This window comes from Odocoileus virginianus, chromosome 13, assembly GCF_023699985.2.
Source record: "Odocoileus virginianus isolate 20LAN1187 ecotype Illinois chromosome 13, Ovbor_1.2, whole genome shotgun sequence".
In the NCBI taxonomy this organism is placed as follows: domain Eukaryota; kingdom Metazoa; phylum Chordata; class Mammalia; order Artiodactyla; family Cervidae; genus Odocoileus; species Odocoileus virginianus.
Genome location: NC_069686.1, coordinates 2,705,098 through 2,724,448, shown reverse-complemented (window position 1 = coordinate 2,724,448; position 19,351 = coordinate 2,705,098). Strand labels below are relative to the sequence as shown.

Genomic DNA, 19,351 nt, shown 5'->3' with positions numbered 1-19,351 from the left:
ACTGCTGTGCCACCTGGGAAGCTTCATTATTCTACTGCATTAATTTGAATCATGTAATGATTTCAAATTACTGCATTTAAGATTATTTATATCTGAAACATCTGATAGTTGACACTCAGTCAATGTTTCTTTAAATCGAGACTGAGAAACTATCCTAATATTAATTTTTAAGTGAATTTAGTAGATTGATTTATTTCAGTTTTGTATAAATGTAGTTGTTAGTCTAATGTTAAAATGTCCCCTTACAAATTGTCAATTTTTGATACTAAAGAATAATAGTCATGAGTAAAGAGCAGATTGCTATTTATTGTAAAAGTAATTAGCAAAAATAACCTATAATTCATGAGACTATCAAGTGAAAGGAAGAAAAACAGTTATTCACATGATTGATATAATTACTCATAGCCCAACTGGTTTTTAAAAATGTATTCTTGAAAAAATTCAGAATTGTTTTATTATTTGAAAACTTATAAAAGGAAAAGATTTTTAAGTTAAGGAGAGAATCTTATAATTACTTTGTGGTTATATTGTTATTAAATTGACTAGCTATTCTTTTTCACTTTAGCAAAACTGTCTTAGAATTAGGAGTGTACCCACCTGTATCAGACTCTATAAATGCTAATGCATGAATATGACATCCTTAGAACTCATGTTTTACTTTAACATTGTGTATTCTTCATTGCAGACAAAACATGGATGCATACTCCTGAAGCTTTATCAAAACATTACATTCCCTATAATGCAAAGGTAAAATAGTTCATATGGTATTACTGAATATTATTTTGGTATAGTATTATTGCTAGTTTATGACTGATCTTAAAAAGATTGTTTATGCTTTGTTATTTCTTAGTAGATAATCCCTGAAAAATCTTTGCATAAATAAAGTAATTTTTTAGCATATAAGGGAAGTTGTTTTACTTCCTAAATAAGTATTCTTTTTATAATTTCTGTTTAAGTCATGAATGTATTTTCTTCAAATGACTTTGGCTGTTGTTAAAATTATTTGCAGTATCATGGCCTTAAGAAACAAAACAACAAATAAATTAGTTTCCTTTAAAAATACTTAATGTTTCATTACACAGACAAATATAAAACTAGTCTGGAAATGAGCTTCAGTGTTAATGAATGCAATTATAACACACAAAAAAGGGAGACAAACAAAGCTTAAACTATTAAGAAAACACAGGAAAAGTGCATATTTTGTATGAATCTTTTGTTCAAGTCCTGCATTTTAATAGAGAAATAGAAACAATCCATACTCCATGTCTTCAAAGATTTGATTCACTGTTGTTGTTGGAAGACTGTCCAAATGAATGAATGCCATTTACAGAAGGGTCTTTAAAGAAAGGTGTTATTTTATAATTAATGAACACTAAACACAGAGTAGATTTCAGAGAAGTCTGTTTAAATTTGGAAGAGACAGAAGTGAATTTTAAAGAGTTGTATTTGGGAATAAGAGAGTGGGCCAGACTTAAGCAACTTCAGAAATGGCAGGGGGAGGAATAGAAAATGGTAAGATTATTTTTATAAACAGTGAACAGTGGGTTAGTGTGATATAAAGAGATTAGTTATGAAGAATTATCTCAGGAAAAGATTTTCTAAAAAATTATTGAATGGAGAGCTCTTTGGAAAACCTCTAGAGCACTGGTCTGAGTCTGAATCAGCAGGAAGCAGCATTTAAAAGGCCATCTAGAAGAAATTCTTCTAGAGGGTTGCTCAGCAGTGAGCTTTCTAGCGTGCAGCAACTATATGTTTTCTGCCTGACTGTGCAGCAAAGAGAATGCTCAAAAATGCTTTCTCTGTAAAATTAACATATTGGAAATCACTACGATGCTCATGAATTCCCCTGTAAAGTTAACATGAGGATTGATTGCCATGAATTAGCATGAAAAGTTTAGTTAATAGCTTAAGAGAAAAAAAAAAGTTAATATTACCCATCTCTTCCACAGATATTCCTCATGTTAGCTATTGATACACTGCATGAAATCCTCATAGAAAAAAATTTAATGAAGAAAACCACTATAACTTTAAAGCCCATGCCCAGTTTTTTTTCTGTTATCAATCATAATAGAATTATATCCTTCATGTGAAACCACCAGACATTATTCACTTTTATAAACGATTGAAGTACCTCATTTTAAAAACTTGTTTATAAAGGATTGAAAAAAGTTTACTGTAATTAGAACTATCGTTAACTCTTTGAATTAGTGTGACAGTGGCCATCCACTTGTCTCCATGGCTACGTTGCCGTTGCTGGTTCACGGGCCCATGATGACTGTAAGACACCCGGCACAGAGCAGAGGGCCCGGCAGCATCGGCCACACTGGAGTCAGTCGAACGTGGAGGAGCAGGTTGCTTCCATTCCTTCTCATGTGGTCTCCTGAGAGATCCTGTGGCCCGAGTAGCATTAAAAATATTTGAAGAACATTCTTTTTTTCTGAATTCCCTTCTTTGTGGCACTTTAAAGACTGACTGATTGTTTAGTGGTGTTTTTGAAATTTTTCTCTGTCTCTTCTTAGAGTATATGTCACTTGCAAAGCAAATCCATGTCCACAGAAAATATCTTGGGGCAACAGAAGTAAAAAACAGAATCTATAACCAGATTGCCTTGGTTTAATCTTGACTCCAACACTGACTAGCTCTGTAGTTTGGGGCATATTATCTAACCTTAGTCTATGGTTATTAATCTGTAAATAGGGATAAGAGTAATTTCTCAATTAGGATTGTTATAGATATAAAGTTGTTACATGAAGTCTTAAAACAGTATCTGGAAAAAAATAACTACTACTCGTAAGTGTTAGCAATCATTAATTTATCTTTTGTAATTTTTCACTGGCTTTACCAAAGTTCCTGTCTCACTCTAGTTGTTCAATATGCATGTATTTTATGAATTGATGCATAATAACATATCCAAGATAATAACAAAATTGTTACATTTCATTGACTCTCAAAATATGCCAAGCACTGTTCTGGTGTGTTTTTACATGATTTAGTATTTATTTGAACCAATATAGTGATTATTAATGTTATCATCACTTCACAAAAGAGAAAACTAAGGATGCAAATTTAAATATTATGCCTGTTGTCAACAGGGCTTCTCAGAGGGCTCAGTTGTAGAGAATCCACCTGCTAAGGCAGGAGACACGGGTTTGATACCTGGGTCAGGAAGATCCCTTGGAGAAGGACATGGCAACCCACTCCAGTACTCTAGCCTGGGAAATCCCATGGACAGAAGAGCCTAGGGGGCTACAGTCCATGTTGTCTTGAAAGGGTCAGACATGACTCAGAGATGAAATAACAACAAAAACAAAAGAATTGTCACAAACTTAGTAAGACAGAGCCAGGCTTAAAAAACTGACGTCAGTATAACTTCAAAGATTTGCTTCTTTTTCTGTATGTCATCTGTCAGTTCAGTTGCTCAGTTGTGTCCAACTCTTTGCCACCCCATGGACCGCAGCACACCAGGCTTCCCTGTCCATCACCAACTCCCAGAGCTTGCTCAAACTCATGTCCATTAGGTGGGTGATGCCATCCAACCATCTCATCCTCTGTCATCCCCTTCTCCTCCTGCCTTCAATCTTACCCAGCATCAGGGTCTTTTCTAATGAGTCAGTTGTTCACATCAAGTGGGCAAAGTATTGGAGCTTCAGCTTCAGCATCAGTCCTTCCAATGAATATTCAGGATTAATACCTTTAAGATTGACTGGTTTGATCTCCTTGCTGTCTTCTTCAACCCCACAGTTCAAAAGCATCAATTATTCGGTGTTCAGCTTTCTTTATAATCCAACTCTCACATCCATACATGACTCCTGGAAAAACCATAGCTTTGACTAGACCTTTGTCGGCAAAGTAATGCCTCTGCTTTTTAATGTGCTTCCTAGGTTGGTCATAGCTTTTCTTCCGAGGAGCAAGTGTCTTTTAATTTCATGGTGGCTGCAGTCACCATCTGCAGTGATTTTGGAGCCCAGGAAAATAAAGTCAGCCACTGTTTCCACAGTTTCCCCATCTATTTGCCATGAAGTAATGGGACCGGATGCCATAATCTTAGTTTTCTGAATGAAGCCAACTTTTTCACTCCCCTCTTTCACTTTCATCAAGAGGCTCTTTAGTTCTTCTTTGCTTTTGGCCCTAAGGGTGGTGTTATCTGCATCTGAGGTTATTGATATTTCTCCTAGGAATCTTGATTCCAGCTTGTACTTCATCCAGTCTGGCATTTCACATGATATAGTCTGTATATAAGTTAAATAAGCAGGGTGATAATATACAACCTTGATGTACTCCTTCCCCAATTTGGAACCAGTCTGTTGTTCCATGGCTGGTTCTTACTGTTATTTCTTGACCTGCATAAAGATTTCTCCAGATGCAGGTGAGGTGGTCTAGTATTCTCATCTCTTTAAGAATTTTCCACAGTTTGTTGTGATCCACACAGTCAAAGGCTTTGGCATAGTAAGTGTAGCAGACGTAGAAGTTTTTTTGGAACTCTCTTGCTTTCTCTATGATCCAATGGATGTTGGCAATTTGATCTTTGTTTGCTCTACCTTTTCCAGATCCAGAATGAACATCTGGAAGCTCTCAGTTCATGTACTCTTGAAGCCTCACTTGAAGAATTTTGAGCATTAATTTTGAACATTAATTTGCTAGTGTGTGAGATGAGTGCAGTTGTGAGGTAGTTTGAGCATTCTTTGGTATTGCCTTTCTTTGGGATTGGAATGTACCTCATAACACTTCATTATTCATTAGTTCATTAAATGACTGGTATGTATAAGGCACTATTGCTAAAACTTGACTGAATGTTGGTGAAGTTTCAGAGCTATATGACATAGCCGATATATTCTTACGGAGCTTAATGTCATAGGGAAATATTTTTTAAAAGAACTTACATAAAAGGCAATCTTGTTCTTTCCCATTCAAGTCACATTTAATAGAGTGCTATGGAGATTCGTATAGTGGTAGTCATTCCTATTTTATGTGAGGAGGAGTGAGGTAGGTTTTCCAAGGGTCAAAAAAAGAGTGGAATGACCATTTCAAGCTGAGACATATGGAGGAGGATGAACTCTGTCAAGAGGGCCTAAAGCCATCAAAATGACAAGAGTTGTGCTGGGCATAAAATGATAACACTGGTAAAGTACTTTGTCAGCCAAGGTTCCATCTAAAACACAGAACTGGTAGAATGGAGCACCACCACTGCCTCTTCCACCCACCCTCTCCCCCTCTCCCACACACATAAACACATTTATTTCAAGATATGGGTTACACAACTGGGGATAGGGTTCCGGCCAGCCAGGTATCTGCAGTCCATAATGAAGACCATCAGAAAGCACTGGCTGAAAACTGCTGGGCAGGAACTGACGCCTACCAAAGGTAGAATTTCTCATTCCCCAGGAACATAGCAGGGCAGTTAGGCTCTGTTAAGACCTTTAAATTGATTGTATCAAGCCCAACCAGTTTATCCAGAATAAGTTCCTTTACATAAAGTCAATGATTATAGATGTTATTCATATCTACAAAATAAAGAAAGTGAAAGTTGCTCAGTTGTGTCCGACTCTTTGTGACCCCATGGACTTGGAGTCTCTGGAGTTCTCCAGGCCAGAATACTGGAGTAGCCATTCCCTTCCCCGGGGCATCTTCCCAACCCAGGGATTGAACCCAGGTCTCCCACATTGCAGGAAGATTCTTTACAAGATGAACTGCCAGAGAAGCCTGATATACAAAATAACTTGATGGCAACTCCTAGACTAGTATTTGATTGAATAACTGGATAGTACAACCTGGTGAAGTTAACACATAACACTGACCATCAGAAGTAATATCCACTAATGATGGACAAGGCCTTACAGCTGAGTTGAGAAGGCTTTCAGTGGTAGAGGAGCAGTTTGTACAGTGAACTAATCAAATAGGAGTTTAGGGATATAAATCTATGGGGATCTGAAAGTTTATTTGAATCGAGAGAGAAAGGGTGACATTAAACTTCTTATAACGTTACTTTAATGGTACAAGCGAATATTTCCAAGTTTATATGGAGTAGTAGATCAGCATATAGTGGAAAATAAAGATGTGCTAAATATTCCTGGGAGAGAATTGATGCAACCAAGGAATAATTTGTTTATGGGGAAGACAAAAATATATATCTTCATTCTCTCTGAGAGAATGATCATATCGCTAAAAGATTCCTATCACTTTGTTTTTGGCAACCACTGGTTACAAATTAATCTGATAAATTTAGTAGAGCTGTTTAAGAATTACAATTCTTCATGGGGAAATATGTAATAACATTTAAATGTTTTAAGTTTGAAAGTAATATTCTACTTTTATATTCTAATTCCTTTAGTTTCTTTTTTAGGAACATATTTTAGTTCCACATTCTTTCATTTTATCTAATATTGTATAGCAAATACTCATTTAATATTCATAGTATACCTATTTCAGATCACATATAGATATAAAATATAGTCGTTGGTTTCAAAAGTTTTTTTTTCCTCAATGTAGCATTCATTAGTCTCCTTTTGTTGTTTTTGTTGTTGTTTTTATGAGCAGTGACAACATTAATACTAATCATTGGGAATTCTACATATTTCCTATGTACCCTCTACTGATGTTTCTCAAACTGAACGTTATGTTCTGTGAAAAAAAATTGGCTCATAAAATCAATGCAATGGGCCATTATAGGTATGCAATTAAAGATGAAAAAGGATAAAAGAGAGAAAAAAAAAAGTTTCAGAATGCATAAGATAAACATCAATTTACTCCAGAAAACCATGGTTCATAATCTTATTGAGAGTTTGAAAGCCACTGCCTTTAATCAGTAACCTGCCTATATGTAGTACTAAAGACTTTACCATCGTTAACTATAAATTTTGAAATAATAATGGGGAGGGGGAGTTTCTTAAAAGAACAATTAATTTTTAATAGAAGAGATGATCCACATATAAGTTTAACCACATGTCCTCATTGAATATGATTGTCTTAATGTGATTTCTGAAACATGTAAATTAACATGGTATGAGTAATAGAAACATATGGTAAAGTGTAAATATAGATTCATTTGTGTATATATACTTATTCATTTGAATTGAGCTCCTAATTTATGCCAGGTTCTCACTGAGACAATAGGAATTGATTAGTGAACCAAACAGATAAGGTCCTGGCTCCCTGGGACTTACATATAATAAGCAAAATAATAAGACTTTTTAAAGAGACAGCTAATAAGGAAACAATGTGTGCATTTTATTAATACAGTATTAGTGTTATTGGGGTCGAAAAGAGTTGGACACGACTGAGCAACTGAACTGAACTGAGTGTTATTTATTCAGCATACTACATATTATGTAGTAAATACTCATATAAATAATGTAGTGTTAACACACTATTTTATTTATTAATACAGCGTGCCAGACTGTAGTTATTACTATGTAGAAAAGTAAAGCAAAATGTTGAGGGTTGGGAGAAGTGGGAAAGAGGGTGCTGTGTTACATGAAGTGGTCAGGGAAGGTCTCTGAAGAGGGCAGAGGCCTCAGGGAAGTGAAGGTGTGAGGCCTGTGGCTGCATTTGCAGATCAGCTATCACGGGCAAGGTAGGACCACGTTTGCCTAGCCAAGTACTAGCCAGGCCCCGGATGGTGGAACTCAGTGGATTATAGAGAAGTGATAGTAACTGCATGTGGAGGAGAGCAGAAAGGGCAGAGTATGTCCTATAGTTCTTGAGGGCTCAGACCATGCTACCCCAAAATACGCCACAGTGGCATATTGATTCATCATTTAAATAAAAGTACTTTAAAAATCACAACACAGGAGGGACACTCTAACCCGCCTTTCTGTCTCCCTGAAAGCACTGAATAAATCTTCGGTGTTAAAGGTAGGTCCCCCCTGCCTGCATCTGAAGGTGGTAGGGCACCCATATTACCAGAGATAGGGGACTTGGAGGAGAAGCCTATATGCACCAACCTCGTTACTGCTTTAGTACCACAAGCCCAGATTCTGTTTAGATTCTTCACTAACTGAACACGCCAAAACCAAGTTTCTTTGTCCTGTTAGTAGCTCACAAATTTATTGTTTCTTTGTCTAAAAAATTTGAAAGTATAAAAGCTGCGTGCTGTGGACACTTCTTAAGTCCGGTCCTATTTTTATAAGACCTCATTGTATGTGAATTAAAATATGTTTCTTTTCTCCTATTAATCTATATTGTATTAATTCTATTATTAGTCCAGTCACAAAAATTCAAGAAGGGTAATTTCCACCTCTCTGGCATTGGTCACTGTAAAATTTGAGAAACACTCAATTTAAAGAGTTTTGAGAGAAACAGTGACAAGTGAAACAAGCTTTTAACAGAAATTAGCTGCTAAGAGGCAAAGGTGAACACACATCAGGAGTCCAGTGGAGAGGTTCACACAAGGAAAGTGACTCTGACTTGATGCTGGATAGGAGCTGAAGGAGAAGAGTGTGGGCATCTGAGTATTTTGAAGGCAAAGCTGATAGGCTTTATAGGTGGATAGTGGATTTGCTTTCTATTGCTGTTATAATTAGAACATTTAAGTGTAAATTTAGGGGTAATTTTTGACCACCCTTAAAGAATGCTCCAACTACCGCACAGTTGCACTCATCTCACATGCTAGTAAAGTGATGCTCAAAATTCTCCAAGCCAGGCTTCAGCAATAAGTGAACCATGAACTTCCAGATGTTTAAGCTGGTTTTAGAAAAGGCAGAGGAACCAGAGATTAAATTGCCAACATCTGCTGGATCATCGAAAAAGCAAGAGAGTTCCAGAAAAACATCTATTTCTGCTTTATTGACTATGCCAAAGCCTTTGACTGTGTGGATCACAATAAACTGTACAAAATTCTTAAAGAGATAGGAATACCAGATCATCTGACCTGTCTCTTGAGAAACCTGTATGCAGGTCAGGAAGCAACAGTTAAAACTGGACATGGAATAACAGACTAGTTCCAAATCAGGAAAGGAGTACATCAAGGCTGTATATTGTCACCCTGCTTATTTAACTTATATGCAGAGTACATCATGAGAAATGCTGGACTGGAAGAAGCACAAACTGGAATCAAGATTGTCGGGAGAAATATCAATAACCTCAGATATGCAGATGACACCACCCTTATGGCAGAAAGTGAAGAGGAACTAAAAAGCCTCTTGATGAAAGTGAAAGAGGAGAGTGAAAAAGTTGGCTTAAAGCTCAACATTCAGAAAACTAAGATCATGGCATCTGGTCCCATCACTTCATGGGAAATAGATGGGGAAACAGTGGAAACAGTGTCAGACTTTTATTTTTTGGGGCTCCAAAATCACTGCACATGGTGATTGCAGCCATGAAATTAAAAGATGCTTACTTCTTGGAAGGAAAGTTATGGCCAACCTGGATATCATATTTAAAAGCAGAGACATTACTTTGTCAACAAAGGTCCATCTAGTCAAGGCTATGGTTTTTCCAGTGGTCATGTATGGATGCGAGAGTTGGATGGTGAAGAAAGCTGAGCGCTGAAGAATTGATGCTTTTGAACTGTGGTGTTGGAGAAGACTCTTGAGAGTCCCTTGGACTGCAAGGAGATCCAACCAGTCCATCCAAAAGGAGATCAGTCCTAGGTGTTCACTGGAAGGACTGATGCTGAAGCTGAAACTCCAATACTTTGGCCACCTCATGTGAAGAGTTGACTCATTGGAAAAGACCCTGATGCTGGGAGGGATTGGGGGCAGGAGGAGAAGGGGATGACAGAGGATGAGATGGCAAGATGGCATCACTGACTTGATGGACATGGGTTTGGGTGGACTCCGGGAGTTGGTGATGGACAGAGAGGCCTGGCATGCTGCGGTCATGGGGTCGCAAAGAGTCGGACATGACTGAGCTACTGAACTGAACTGAAGGAAGACTATGGGATTTCCCTGATGGCTAAGGCAGTAAGGAAGCCACCTGCAATGCAGGATACCCAGGTTTGACCCCTGAGTCAGGAAGATCTCCTGGAGAAGAGAATGCCTACCCATTCCAGTTGTTCTTGTCTGGATAATTCCATGGACAGAGGAGCGTGGCTGACTTCAGTCCGTGGCCACAGTCACGGGGTCATAAAGGAGGACTGTAGTGTTTTCACTCCTCGCATCTTTTGGTGACACTGCTGAACTGTCCTTTCTATAAGAAGGTGAAATACTGGGAAACTTTTCATGAACTTACTATTCTGTTGGTGTGAGATAGTCATTTCTCACATGAAGAACTGTCATATTGTTCATGAAAACTTTTACTTTTTAAAAGTTTTATTCTAAAATATATCTGTCTCCCAAAAGGATGATGTATTTATCTTTTTATGAAATTTCTAGCTTTGTCAAAGAATATAAGAATACAGTTCTAGAGAGATTATACTACTTTGCACCATATGGCAGTAAAGAGTCAGCATTCCTTGATTTTCTGCTTACTGTGTTCCAAGTTCTGAAAGTGAGTGAATCCAAAACAAGTAGAAACATGGGTCTTGACCTTAAAATCTTATGACTTCCTTGGAGAGAGAGAACAGGAACATGAAACAAAAAGTTTGGAAGGAATCTAAATAAATGATGACCAACAAGTAAAATACAAAGATCAAAGAGAGGTTTTTTAAAGAAAGATTGTTACATTTCATTGATTTCTAGAGGTATCACAACTTCGTATATGAAACACACATTATTTGAAACTTGTTATGTTTGACAAGAGAGAAGATTCAGCTGAGCTGTGACCCTCTAGGTCTTCCTTACTTAGTGAGTTGTGTAGTTTCTAACCAGGCTTTTTAATTCTTCACAGCCTGATCTCTCTCAGCATTTATAGCCTGTAAGCTCTTGCTTGGCTTAAAAACTACAACAACAACAACAAAACCAGAGAAAAAACAACAAAGAACAAAAAACAGATGAAATCTCAAATATGCAGTGGTTACAGCCTGTGTATACTAACGCTGAGTTAGTTGTAAGCCACATCTTAAGCCACTTAAGATTGAAACTTCTAGCTAAATGTATGCAGTAGTCATTGATATGGGGAAATTAAAATCTAGATTTGTGGTGCTGGTGTGCTCAGATGCAGCCCAATAACTCCATCAATGCTATCAATTTAGTAGACACATTGTAGCTGCGGTGATTGGAACAGCCACTTCTCAGTCAAACTTTTTTGTTGTTCAGTAGCTAAGCCATGTCGGAAGCTTTGTGACCCCATGGGCTGCAGCATGCCAAGCTTCCCTGTCCCTCACCGTTTCCAGATTTTTCTCAAACTCATGTCCATTGGGTCGGTGATGCCATCCAACCGTCTCACCCTCTGTTGCCCCCTCGTCCTCCTGCCCTCCATCTTGCCCAGCATCAGGGTCTTTTCCACTGATTTAGCTCTTTGCATCAGGTGGCCAAAGTATTGGAGTTTCAGCTTCAGCAGCAGTCCTTCCAATAAATATTCAAGGTTGATTAACTTTAGGGTTGACTGCTTTGATCACCTTGCTCTCCAAGGGACTCTCAAGAGTCTTCTCCAACACCACATTTCAGAAGCATCAATTCTTTGGTTCTCAGCCTTTTTTATGGTCTAACTGTCACATCTGTATGTCACGATTGGAGAAACCATAGCTTTGACAATTTAGACATTTATGGAAAAGTGGTGTCGCTGCTTTTTAATATGCTGTCTAGTTTTGTCATAGCTTTTCCTTCAAGGAGCAAGAATCTATTAATTTCATGGCTGCAGTCACCATCTGCAGTGATTTTGGACCCAAGAAAATAAAGTTTGTCACTATTTCCATTTTTTCCCATCTACAATGCCAAAGAACACTCAAACTACCTCACAATTGCACTCATCTCACACGCTAGCAAAGCCATGGTCAAAATTCTCCAGGCAAGGCTTCAACTGTACGTGAACCGTGAGTTTCCAGATGTTCAAACTAGATTTAGAAAAAGCAGAGGAAACAAATATCAAAGTGCCCACACCCGTTGGATCACTGAAAAAGTGAGAGAGTTCCAGAAAAACATCTATTTCTGCTTTATTGACTATGCCAAAGCCTTTGACTCTGTGGATCACAATAAACTGGGAAATTCTGAAAGAGATGGGAATACCAGACCATCTTACCTGCCTCTTGAGAAACCTGTATGCAGGTCAGGAAGCAACAGTTAAAACTGGACATGGAACAACAGACTGGTTCCAAATCGGGAAAGGAGTACGTCAAGGCTGTATATTGTCACCCTGCTTATTTAACTTATATGCAGAGTACATCATGAGAAATCCTGTGCTGGATGAAGTAGAAGCTGGAATCAAGATTTCCAGGAGAAATATCCATAACCTCAGATATGCAGATGACACCCCCCTTTTGGCAGAAAGTGAAGAAGAACTAAAGAACCTCTTGATGAAAGTGAAAGAGGATGGTTCAAAAGTTGGGTTAAAACTCAGCATTCAGAAAACGAAGATCATGGCATCTGGTCCCATCACTTCATGGCAAATATATGGGAAAACAATGGAAACAGTGACAGACTTTATTTTTCTGGGCTCCAAAATCCCTGCATATAGCAACTGCAGCTATGAAATTAAAGACACTTGCTCCTTGGAAGAAAAATTATGACCATCCTAGGTAGCATATTAAAAAGCAGAGACATTACTTTGTCAACAAACGACAGTCTAATCAAAGCTATGGTTGTTCCAGTAGTCATGTATGGATGTGAAAGTTGGACTGTAAAGAAAGCTGAGCACTGAAGAATTGATGCTTTTGAACTGTGGTGTTGGAGAAGACTCTTGAGAGTACTTGGACAGCAAGGAGATCCAACCAGTCCATCCTAAAGGAAATGAGCCCTGAATATTCATTGGAAGGACTGATGTTGAAGCTGACACTCCAATACTGACTCATTTGCAAAGATCCTGATGCTGGGAATGATTGAAGGCAGGAGGAGAAGGGGATGACAGAGAACGAGATGGTTGGATGGCATCACCGACTCAATGGACATGAGTTTGAGTAAGCTCCAGGAGCAATGATGGATAGGGAAGCCTGGTGTACTGTGGTCCATGGGGTTGCAGAGTCAGACACAGCTGAGAGACTGAACTGAAATAAACTGATTTGCCATGAGTGGTTGGAACCGCTTGTTATGATATTATTTTTTTGAATGTTGAGTTTTAAGCCAGCTTTTTCACTCTCCTCTTTTCACTTTCATCCAAAGTCTCTTTAGTTCCTCTTCACTTTCTACCACTAGGGTGGTATCATCTGCATATCTGAAGTTGTTGATATTTCTCTGTGCAATCTTGATCCAGCTTGTGCTTTATCCAGCCCGGCATTTCGCCTGATGTACTGTGCATATAAGTTAAATAAGCAGAGTGACAATATACAAGCCTTGATGTACTCGTTTCCCAATTTGAAACCAGTCCATTGTTCCATATTTGGTTCTAACTGTTCCTTCTTGACCCACATACAAGTTTCTCATGAGACAGGTTAGATGATCTAGTTTTCCCATCTCTAAGAATTTTCCACAGTTTATTGTGATCCACACTGTCAAAGGCTTTAGTGTAGTCAATGAAGTAGAAGCAGATGTTTTTCTGGAACTCTCTTGCTTTTTCTATGATTCAACGGATATTGGCAATTTGATGTCTGGTTCCTCTGCCTTTTCTAAACCCAGCTTGTACATCTGAAAGTTCTCAGTTCATGTATTGTTGAAGCCTAGCTTGAGAGATTTTGAGCATTACCTTGTTAGCATGTGAAATGAGTGCAGTTGTGTAGTAGTTTGAACATTCTTTAGCATTGCCCTTCTTTGAGACTAGAATGAAAACTGATTTTTCCAGTCCTTTGGCCTTTGCTGTTTTCAAATTTGCTGGCATATTGAGTATAGCACTTTCACAGCATCATCTCTTAGGATTTGAAATAGCTCAGGTGAAATTCCATCACTTCCACTAGCTTTGTTTGTAAGCTTTGTTTGTAAGGCCCACTTGACCTCACACTCCAGTCAAACTATCTGGGTTCATATTTCAGCACCCCCCCCAGCTAATATCTGAATTATGTAACTTTTCTGTCCCTCAGTAGAAAATGAAGTTAATGATTATGCCTACCTTATTGAACTATGAGGCTTAAATGAGTTAATATATTTTAAAAATCCCTTTGGTCTCTTTCTTAGGTATCAAGAGTTTATTAATATCTTTATTATAAAAAGTGTTCTGTTAACTCTGGAATTGAACTGGCTGTTATTATCTCTTGAGAATAAATTAGCCTTTGCACTATTATCTGAAAAACAGCCAAGTTCTTAGACTACATCTATAAGCATGTATTCTCAGAGATGAGAATACATCTCCAAGTTCTTAGAATACATTTTCTAATAACAGATATCATCTCCTTTTTTACAAAAAATTGCATCAGGAACAATGAGAGCAGCCAGGGTATGTATAGTGGCTAACCTGAAAAGTTCAGCTGGGGAAGGAATGGCTTTTCCTGCAAGCATGGCAGGACACAGTGCTGCTGACATTGTAGGTTAATATACAAGAGAAGTCTTTGATTGTTACAGAAAATTACCCTTGTAATCATACTCTCCTATTTTTCTGAGTTTTCAACAACTGCATTCTGAAGCAGGATGTTAATGTGAGAATCATCTGGGTTTTAAAATCAAATTCAAAATTATAAGGAAGTCCACATCAACCTTTTAAAATTGCTATGCAATTTTATAAGTAAGGTGTTAATGAAGAGAGAATAGTAAAACATTATGTGGTCTAATGAATCATGGTAAAGGAAGGTTTTTAATACAATCTTAATCATTCTACTAATGCTTCTAAAATTATGTTTAGTGAATATGTGGTAAATAACCCTTCAATGAAATGTTAATATTGGTTTTTGACTTAGAAGAACATTTGAATATGAAAAATAAATGGTATTTATAGCAAAGTCAAAAGTAAATAAATAAATAAAAGGCACTCCCTGGTGGTCTGTGGTAAAGAATCCACCGGCCAGTGCAGGGGACATGGATTTGATCCCTGGTCTGGGAAGACCCCGCATGCCATGGACCCACTAAGCCCGTGTGCCACAACTCCTGAGCCTGCAGGCCTAGAGCCCGCGCTCTGCAGTGGGAAAGCTGTGCACCACGGCTGGGGGGGCCCCTGCTCACCGCAGGAAAGCCCTCACCCAGCAACAAAGACCCAGCGTAGCCAAAAATAAAAATAAATGCATGTCTTCAAAGGAAGTCAGGAAATAAAAATATTCAGATTGAACCCTTTGGAAGCATTAAAAGTTGGGCAAAAGCTACATCTTTGTAATCAATGAGATGAATTGTTAAAACATTCAAAATAGTTTAAAATTCCAAATTCAGGAGATTCTTTACAGCAGCTTTGTAACAGGCGGAATCATTAGCATTCTCCAGTTTTGCTGGTTGTAGATACCAGGGAGGATGTAAAAAACATGAAGAGCTCAATTGCATTCTATGTAATTCATTTTATTTGTTCAAAAATAAGTTTTTAGTTAGTCTCAAAACCATTAAAAAAAACAGTTTTAAGTAATACCTTTAAGTAAATTGTCCTAGATTTTATAAGTTCTCAATAATGCTGATATGCACAACTTATATTCATTCCGAACTTCTTAAAATCTGTTGAATGAGCATATAAATTAACTGTCCTTTCATTAAAAATGGCATATACCATTATATTTATTGATAATAATCTTGCATCTGTAACCATTTGGAAGTGTCCTTTTATGTGCCACATCAACACTGACAGATTCTTAAAAGAAACTTAGAAAGCTGTATTATTTTTCTATTGTTTTCTTTAGAGTGGGACGATATAATCATTTTTCATGTTAAACAATGTAAGGACAAATAAGAACAATATAGTAAAAGCAGGAAGTTTGTTGAATTAGGACTTTATGATTGGTATTTGCTTATAAAATACAGGAATAAATGGGAAAAAAAGATGACAGTAAACACTAAACATTACCTAACTTCTCAATTCTTGAGATGAGTTTATAAAATGAATTTTTGAAAATCATAGGCCTATTTTAAATACCCCCCAAGTTTTCCCAGGTAATTGAAATATTTCTTTTAAATTTTATTTATTATTGTCATATTTTTATTGAGATATAATTAGCATACAGCATTATTTTAGTTTCAAGTATACAACATAAAGATTCGATATTTGTATATATTGTGAAATGATCACCACAGTAACTAAACTGAACTGAAACATTTGCTCAGTCGTGTCTGACTCTTTGCGACCCATGGATTATAGCCCACCAGGCTCCTCTGTCCATGGAATTCTCCAAGAAAGAATACTGGAGTATTCTCCAGGAGATCTTCCCGACCTGGGCATTTAATAGTTATTAAACATAATGTTGAAGATCGTCATCATTGTGAACTATTACTCTATATGAGAAAGCTCAGATATGGCTGTTAGAAATTACTGAATAGAAACTAAAAAATCCCACGTTAGTTATTCCTTATGTTTCACTATGGACTACAGTATCTTACCAAAAAAAGATATTGTATGTGTTAAGGTGCAAAGACTTTTAGTGTTGAAAAGGACTTAAGGAATCATTTATCCCAGCATCATTTTCTTGATAAAGTAAATTGAAGCCCAGAGAGGTTAAGTGATTTGCTGAAAGTGTCCATAACAAGATAGTAAAATTAAGAGGAGAAATCAAGTCTCCTATTCAACATCTTTTTTTCTTTCCATTGTAATATATAATTCCCAATTTTAAAGAGATAACCTACTTACCAGGTAGATGAATGAAACCAGAGATAAATTGAGTATATATACATGTCTACCTTTTGTATATATTAATATGAAATCTATTCCTCTATAAGATGTAACTGATCCCTTGGACCTCAATTAAAACCAGACAGAACATAAAAAAAAAGGAGCCAAGAGTTTGGCAAAGATATGAGCCAAGTAGATCAAAGTCTTTATATTGCCTGCCTAACAGGGAGGCCACAAAGTCTAAGCTTTTGTATTTTATTTCCCTTATTGTGCTTTGCTTAATGGTATTTCTGTTAATATAATTCTTGGATAAAATTGCTTCTGGTGTTATCTATCCTTAAATGCTTCTCCATCTTGAAAGCACCTAAAATGGGGATTTTCTGAATACAGGATACATTTATTATTTATATCATATTTCTACATGGTTATGTTTGGCAATATGTGGAATAATAAGAAAGCTTGTTCATAGCCAAAGAATGTAAAAAAGGTAAAGTTTAATTTGGTCTCAAATGAGTCAAGCAGTAACATTCTGAAGCCTGAAATGTGAAACTAAGGGATTTCTGTAAAAAGGACAGATAGGAGATACTGTAGTTTGGTGGGAAAGTGAAAAATGGTAAAAATAAATAAATAAATAATGTTTTCATCAAGATCACTTCAGTAGTAGTTTCAATAAGTAACTAAAATAAGTATATGCAAAATATAGGAAAATTAGCAAAGAACTAAGCATTTTTTTGAGCAAGGGACCCAAGAGAAATAAGAAATGGGAAGGAAGTAGAAGGGATTGTTACAGCAGTTAACCTCAGAGTTTTGGAAATTAGATTTCAACATGGAATTGTCATTATCAGTAGTTATGTGGGTGCATTTCAAAGACTGATTACAAGGCTTCTAGGTGGAAGAAAGTTGCCTCCAGAGTTTTCTCTTTGTCATTTGACATGAGTCGTGTGAGATAAGGAAAGAAGTCGACTCATTTCAGAGATGAAATCTCTTCTGATTACAAATCAAGATGCCACCTCATTGTGTTCTTACATTTTAAGACACATTTGGATGAAGTAATCTTATCATCCCTTAAGAAACATGTACATAAATACATGTATTTTAAATCAAACTAAAGTCATTTTTGTCTTTCTTCTAATGTTACTAACTGTGGGAAACTTGATCTCCAGAGCAGAGATGGATATTTTTACATTTAAGAATGGTTTCCTATTGTGTGCCTACTTCCTTAGTTTCCAAGAAACTATTTATCATCTTCTCTTTTTTATTCCTTCCTGCTGGAGCTAAGCTGTTTCTTTTTCTGAACCTTTAAAAAAATCATATTCAAAAAGTAAAAGTAGAGTCCAATGTCAGTCTTTATATCAGATAGTATCGGAGCACCTCCTTTCTCTGTAACTTGCATGGTTGTGATAGCAGATCAGTAAAAGAAAGGGCTACTGGGAGCGAAAGTCTGAGAAAAGATAAATCTCAAAGTACAGAGAACCCAGAATAAAGCATAGAAAAGGCAATTGTCCACACTGTAAGTCTGCACTGTATTATTTTCTAAGAATAATAACCTTGTTATTTTGTAAACATGATATGTGTTATTAAAATGTAAGCTGTGCAGATAAGCGCAGAAGTGTAGACGTCAAAATGCACTGCTCAAAATCCTATCAGGCAGAAGTAACCCCCTATTAATTTTTGAGTAACTGAAGTCTAGGCATCTTTTTCTGAACAAATACAATTGCAAGAATACATATACAGATTTTAAAAAATGATATTCAACAGTATATAAACAAGTCTATACCAATAACTTTTTAAGTATTTTGTCTATTATCTTATTCAATTGTCACAAATGAAATTGAGACTATTAGTTGCAATCTTCAGATTTATTTTTCAGCCTGCAGTTGTCATGCAATTTACTCACTCAGTCATGTCCAACTCTTTGAGACCCCATGGACTTAGCCTACCAGGCTCCTCTGTCCTGCAGTTCTCCAGGCAAGAATGTTAGAGTGATTTGCAATACCACCATTAAACAATAGAATTGTAACATTAAATTACAAATAGTTAAATAACTAAGAAGATTAAGGCTGGAAATGAGTAGATATGAAGACTTAATTGTATAAGAAGGAAATTTTGACAAGCAAGCTCTTTTATAATAAAACCCATTGAACTTTAATTTAACAGAAGAAAAAAAAGAAGTCAGTCAAAAGAGTTTCTAAATTTCCAATATGTGTATCTTTGCCAAGAGGAATATTAGTTCCTAAAAGATTGCTCTAAGGTTTTGTGTGCTTAAGTTGCTCAGTCGAGTCTGACTCTGCGACCCCATGGACTGTAGCCTGCCAGATTCCTCTGTCCAAGGGGATTCTCCAGGCAAGAATACTGGAGTGGGTTGTTATGCCTCCTCCAGGGGATCTTCCCAATCCAGGGGTTGAAGCCAGGTCTCCTGCAAGGCAGGGGGGTTATTTACCCTCTGAGCCATCAGGGAAGATCTCAGTTTAAAGGAGGCCAATTATGAAAGTCATTAAGTGTCTGCCATCCTTTTGTTTTTCCTTCACAGCACGTTTTGGTTTTTGATAGTATGCATATCTGAATGAGGTGGGTAGTGTCCTTCATTTCCTCCATCTCACATGCTCCACTCCCCTCCCCAGTTTCTGGTGCTTATTTCAGTTTTACTTGCCAGAATTTGCAACATTCACATTTTGTTCTGAAATACAATTCCCCTAGTAGTTTAATCTTAATTACTTAT

At 37.0% G+C, this 19,351-nt stretch overlaps 1 protein-coding gene across 4 annotated transcripts in view; it reads left to right on the top strand.

Moving 5' to 3' along the window:
- Positions 1-19,351, top strand: part of GULP1 (GULP PTB domain containing engulfment adaptor 1) — a 313,204-nt gene that overhangs the window by 198,381 nt on the left and 95,472 nt on the right. For all 4 annotated transcript variants that reach the window (XM_070475889.1, XM_070475888.1, XM_070475891.1 and 1 more), the window contains one exon: positions 686-747. In XM_070475889.1, the coding sequence (XP_070331990.1) occupies positions 686-747 (62 nt within the window). The remainder of the gene's footprint in view (positions 1-685; positions 748-19,351) is intronic.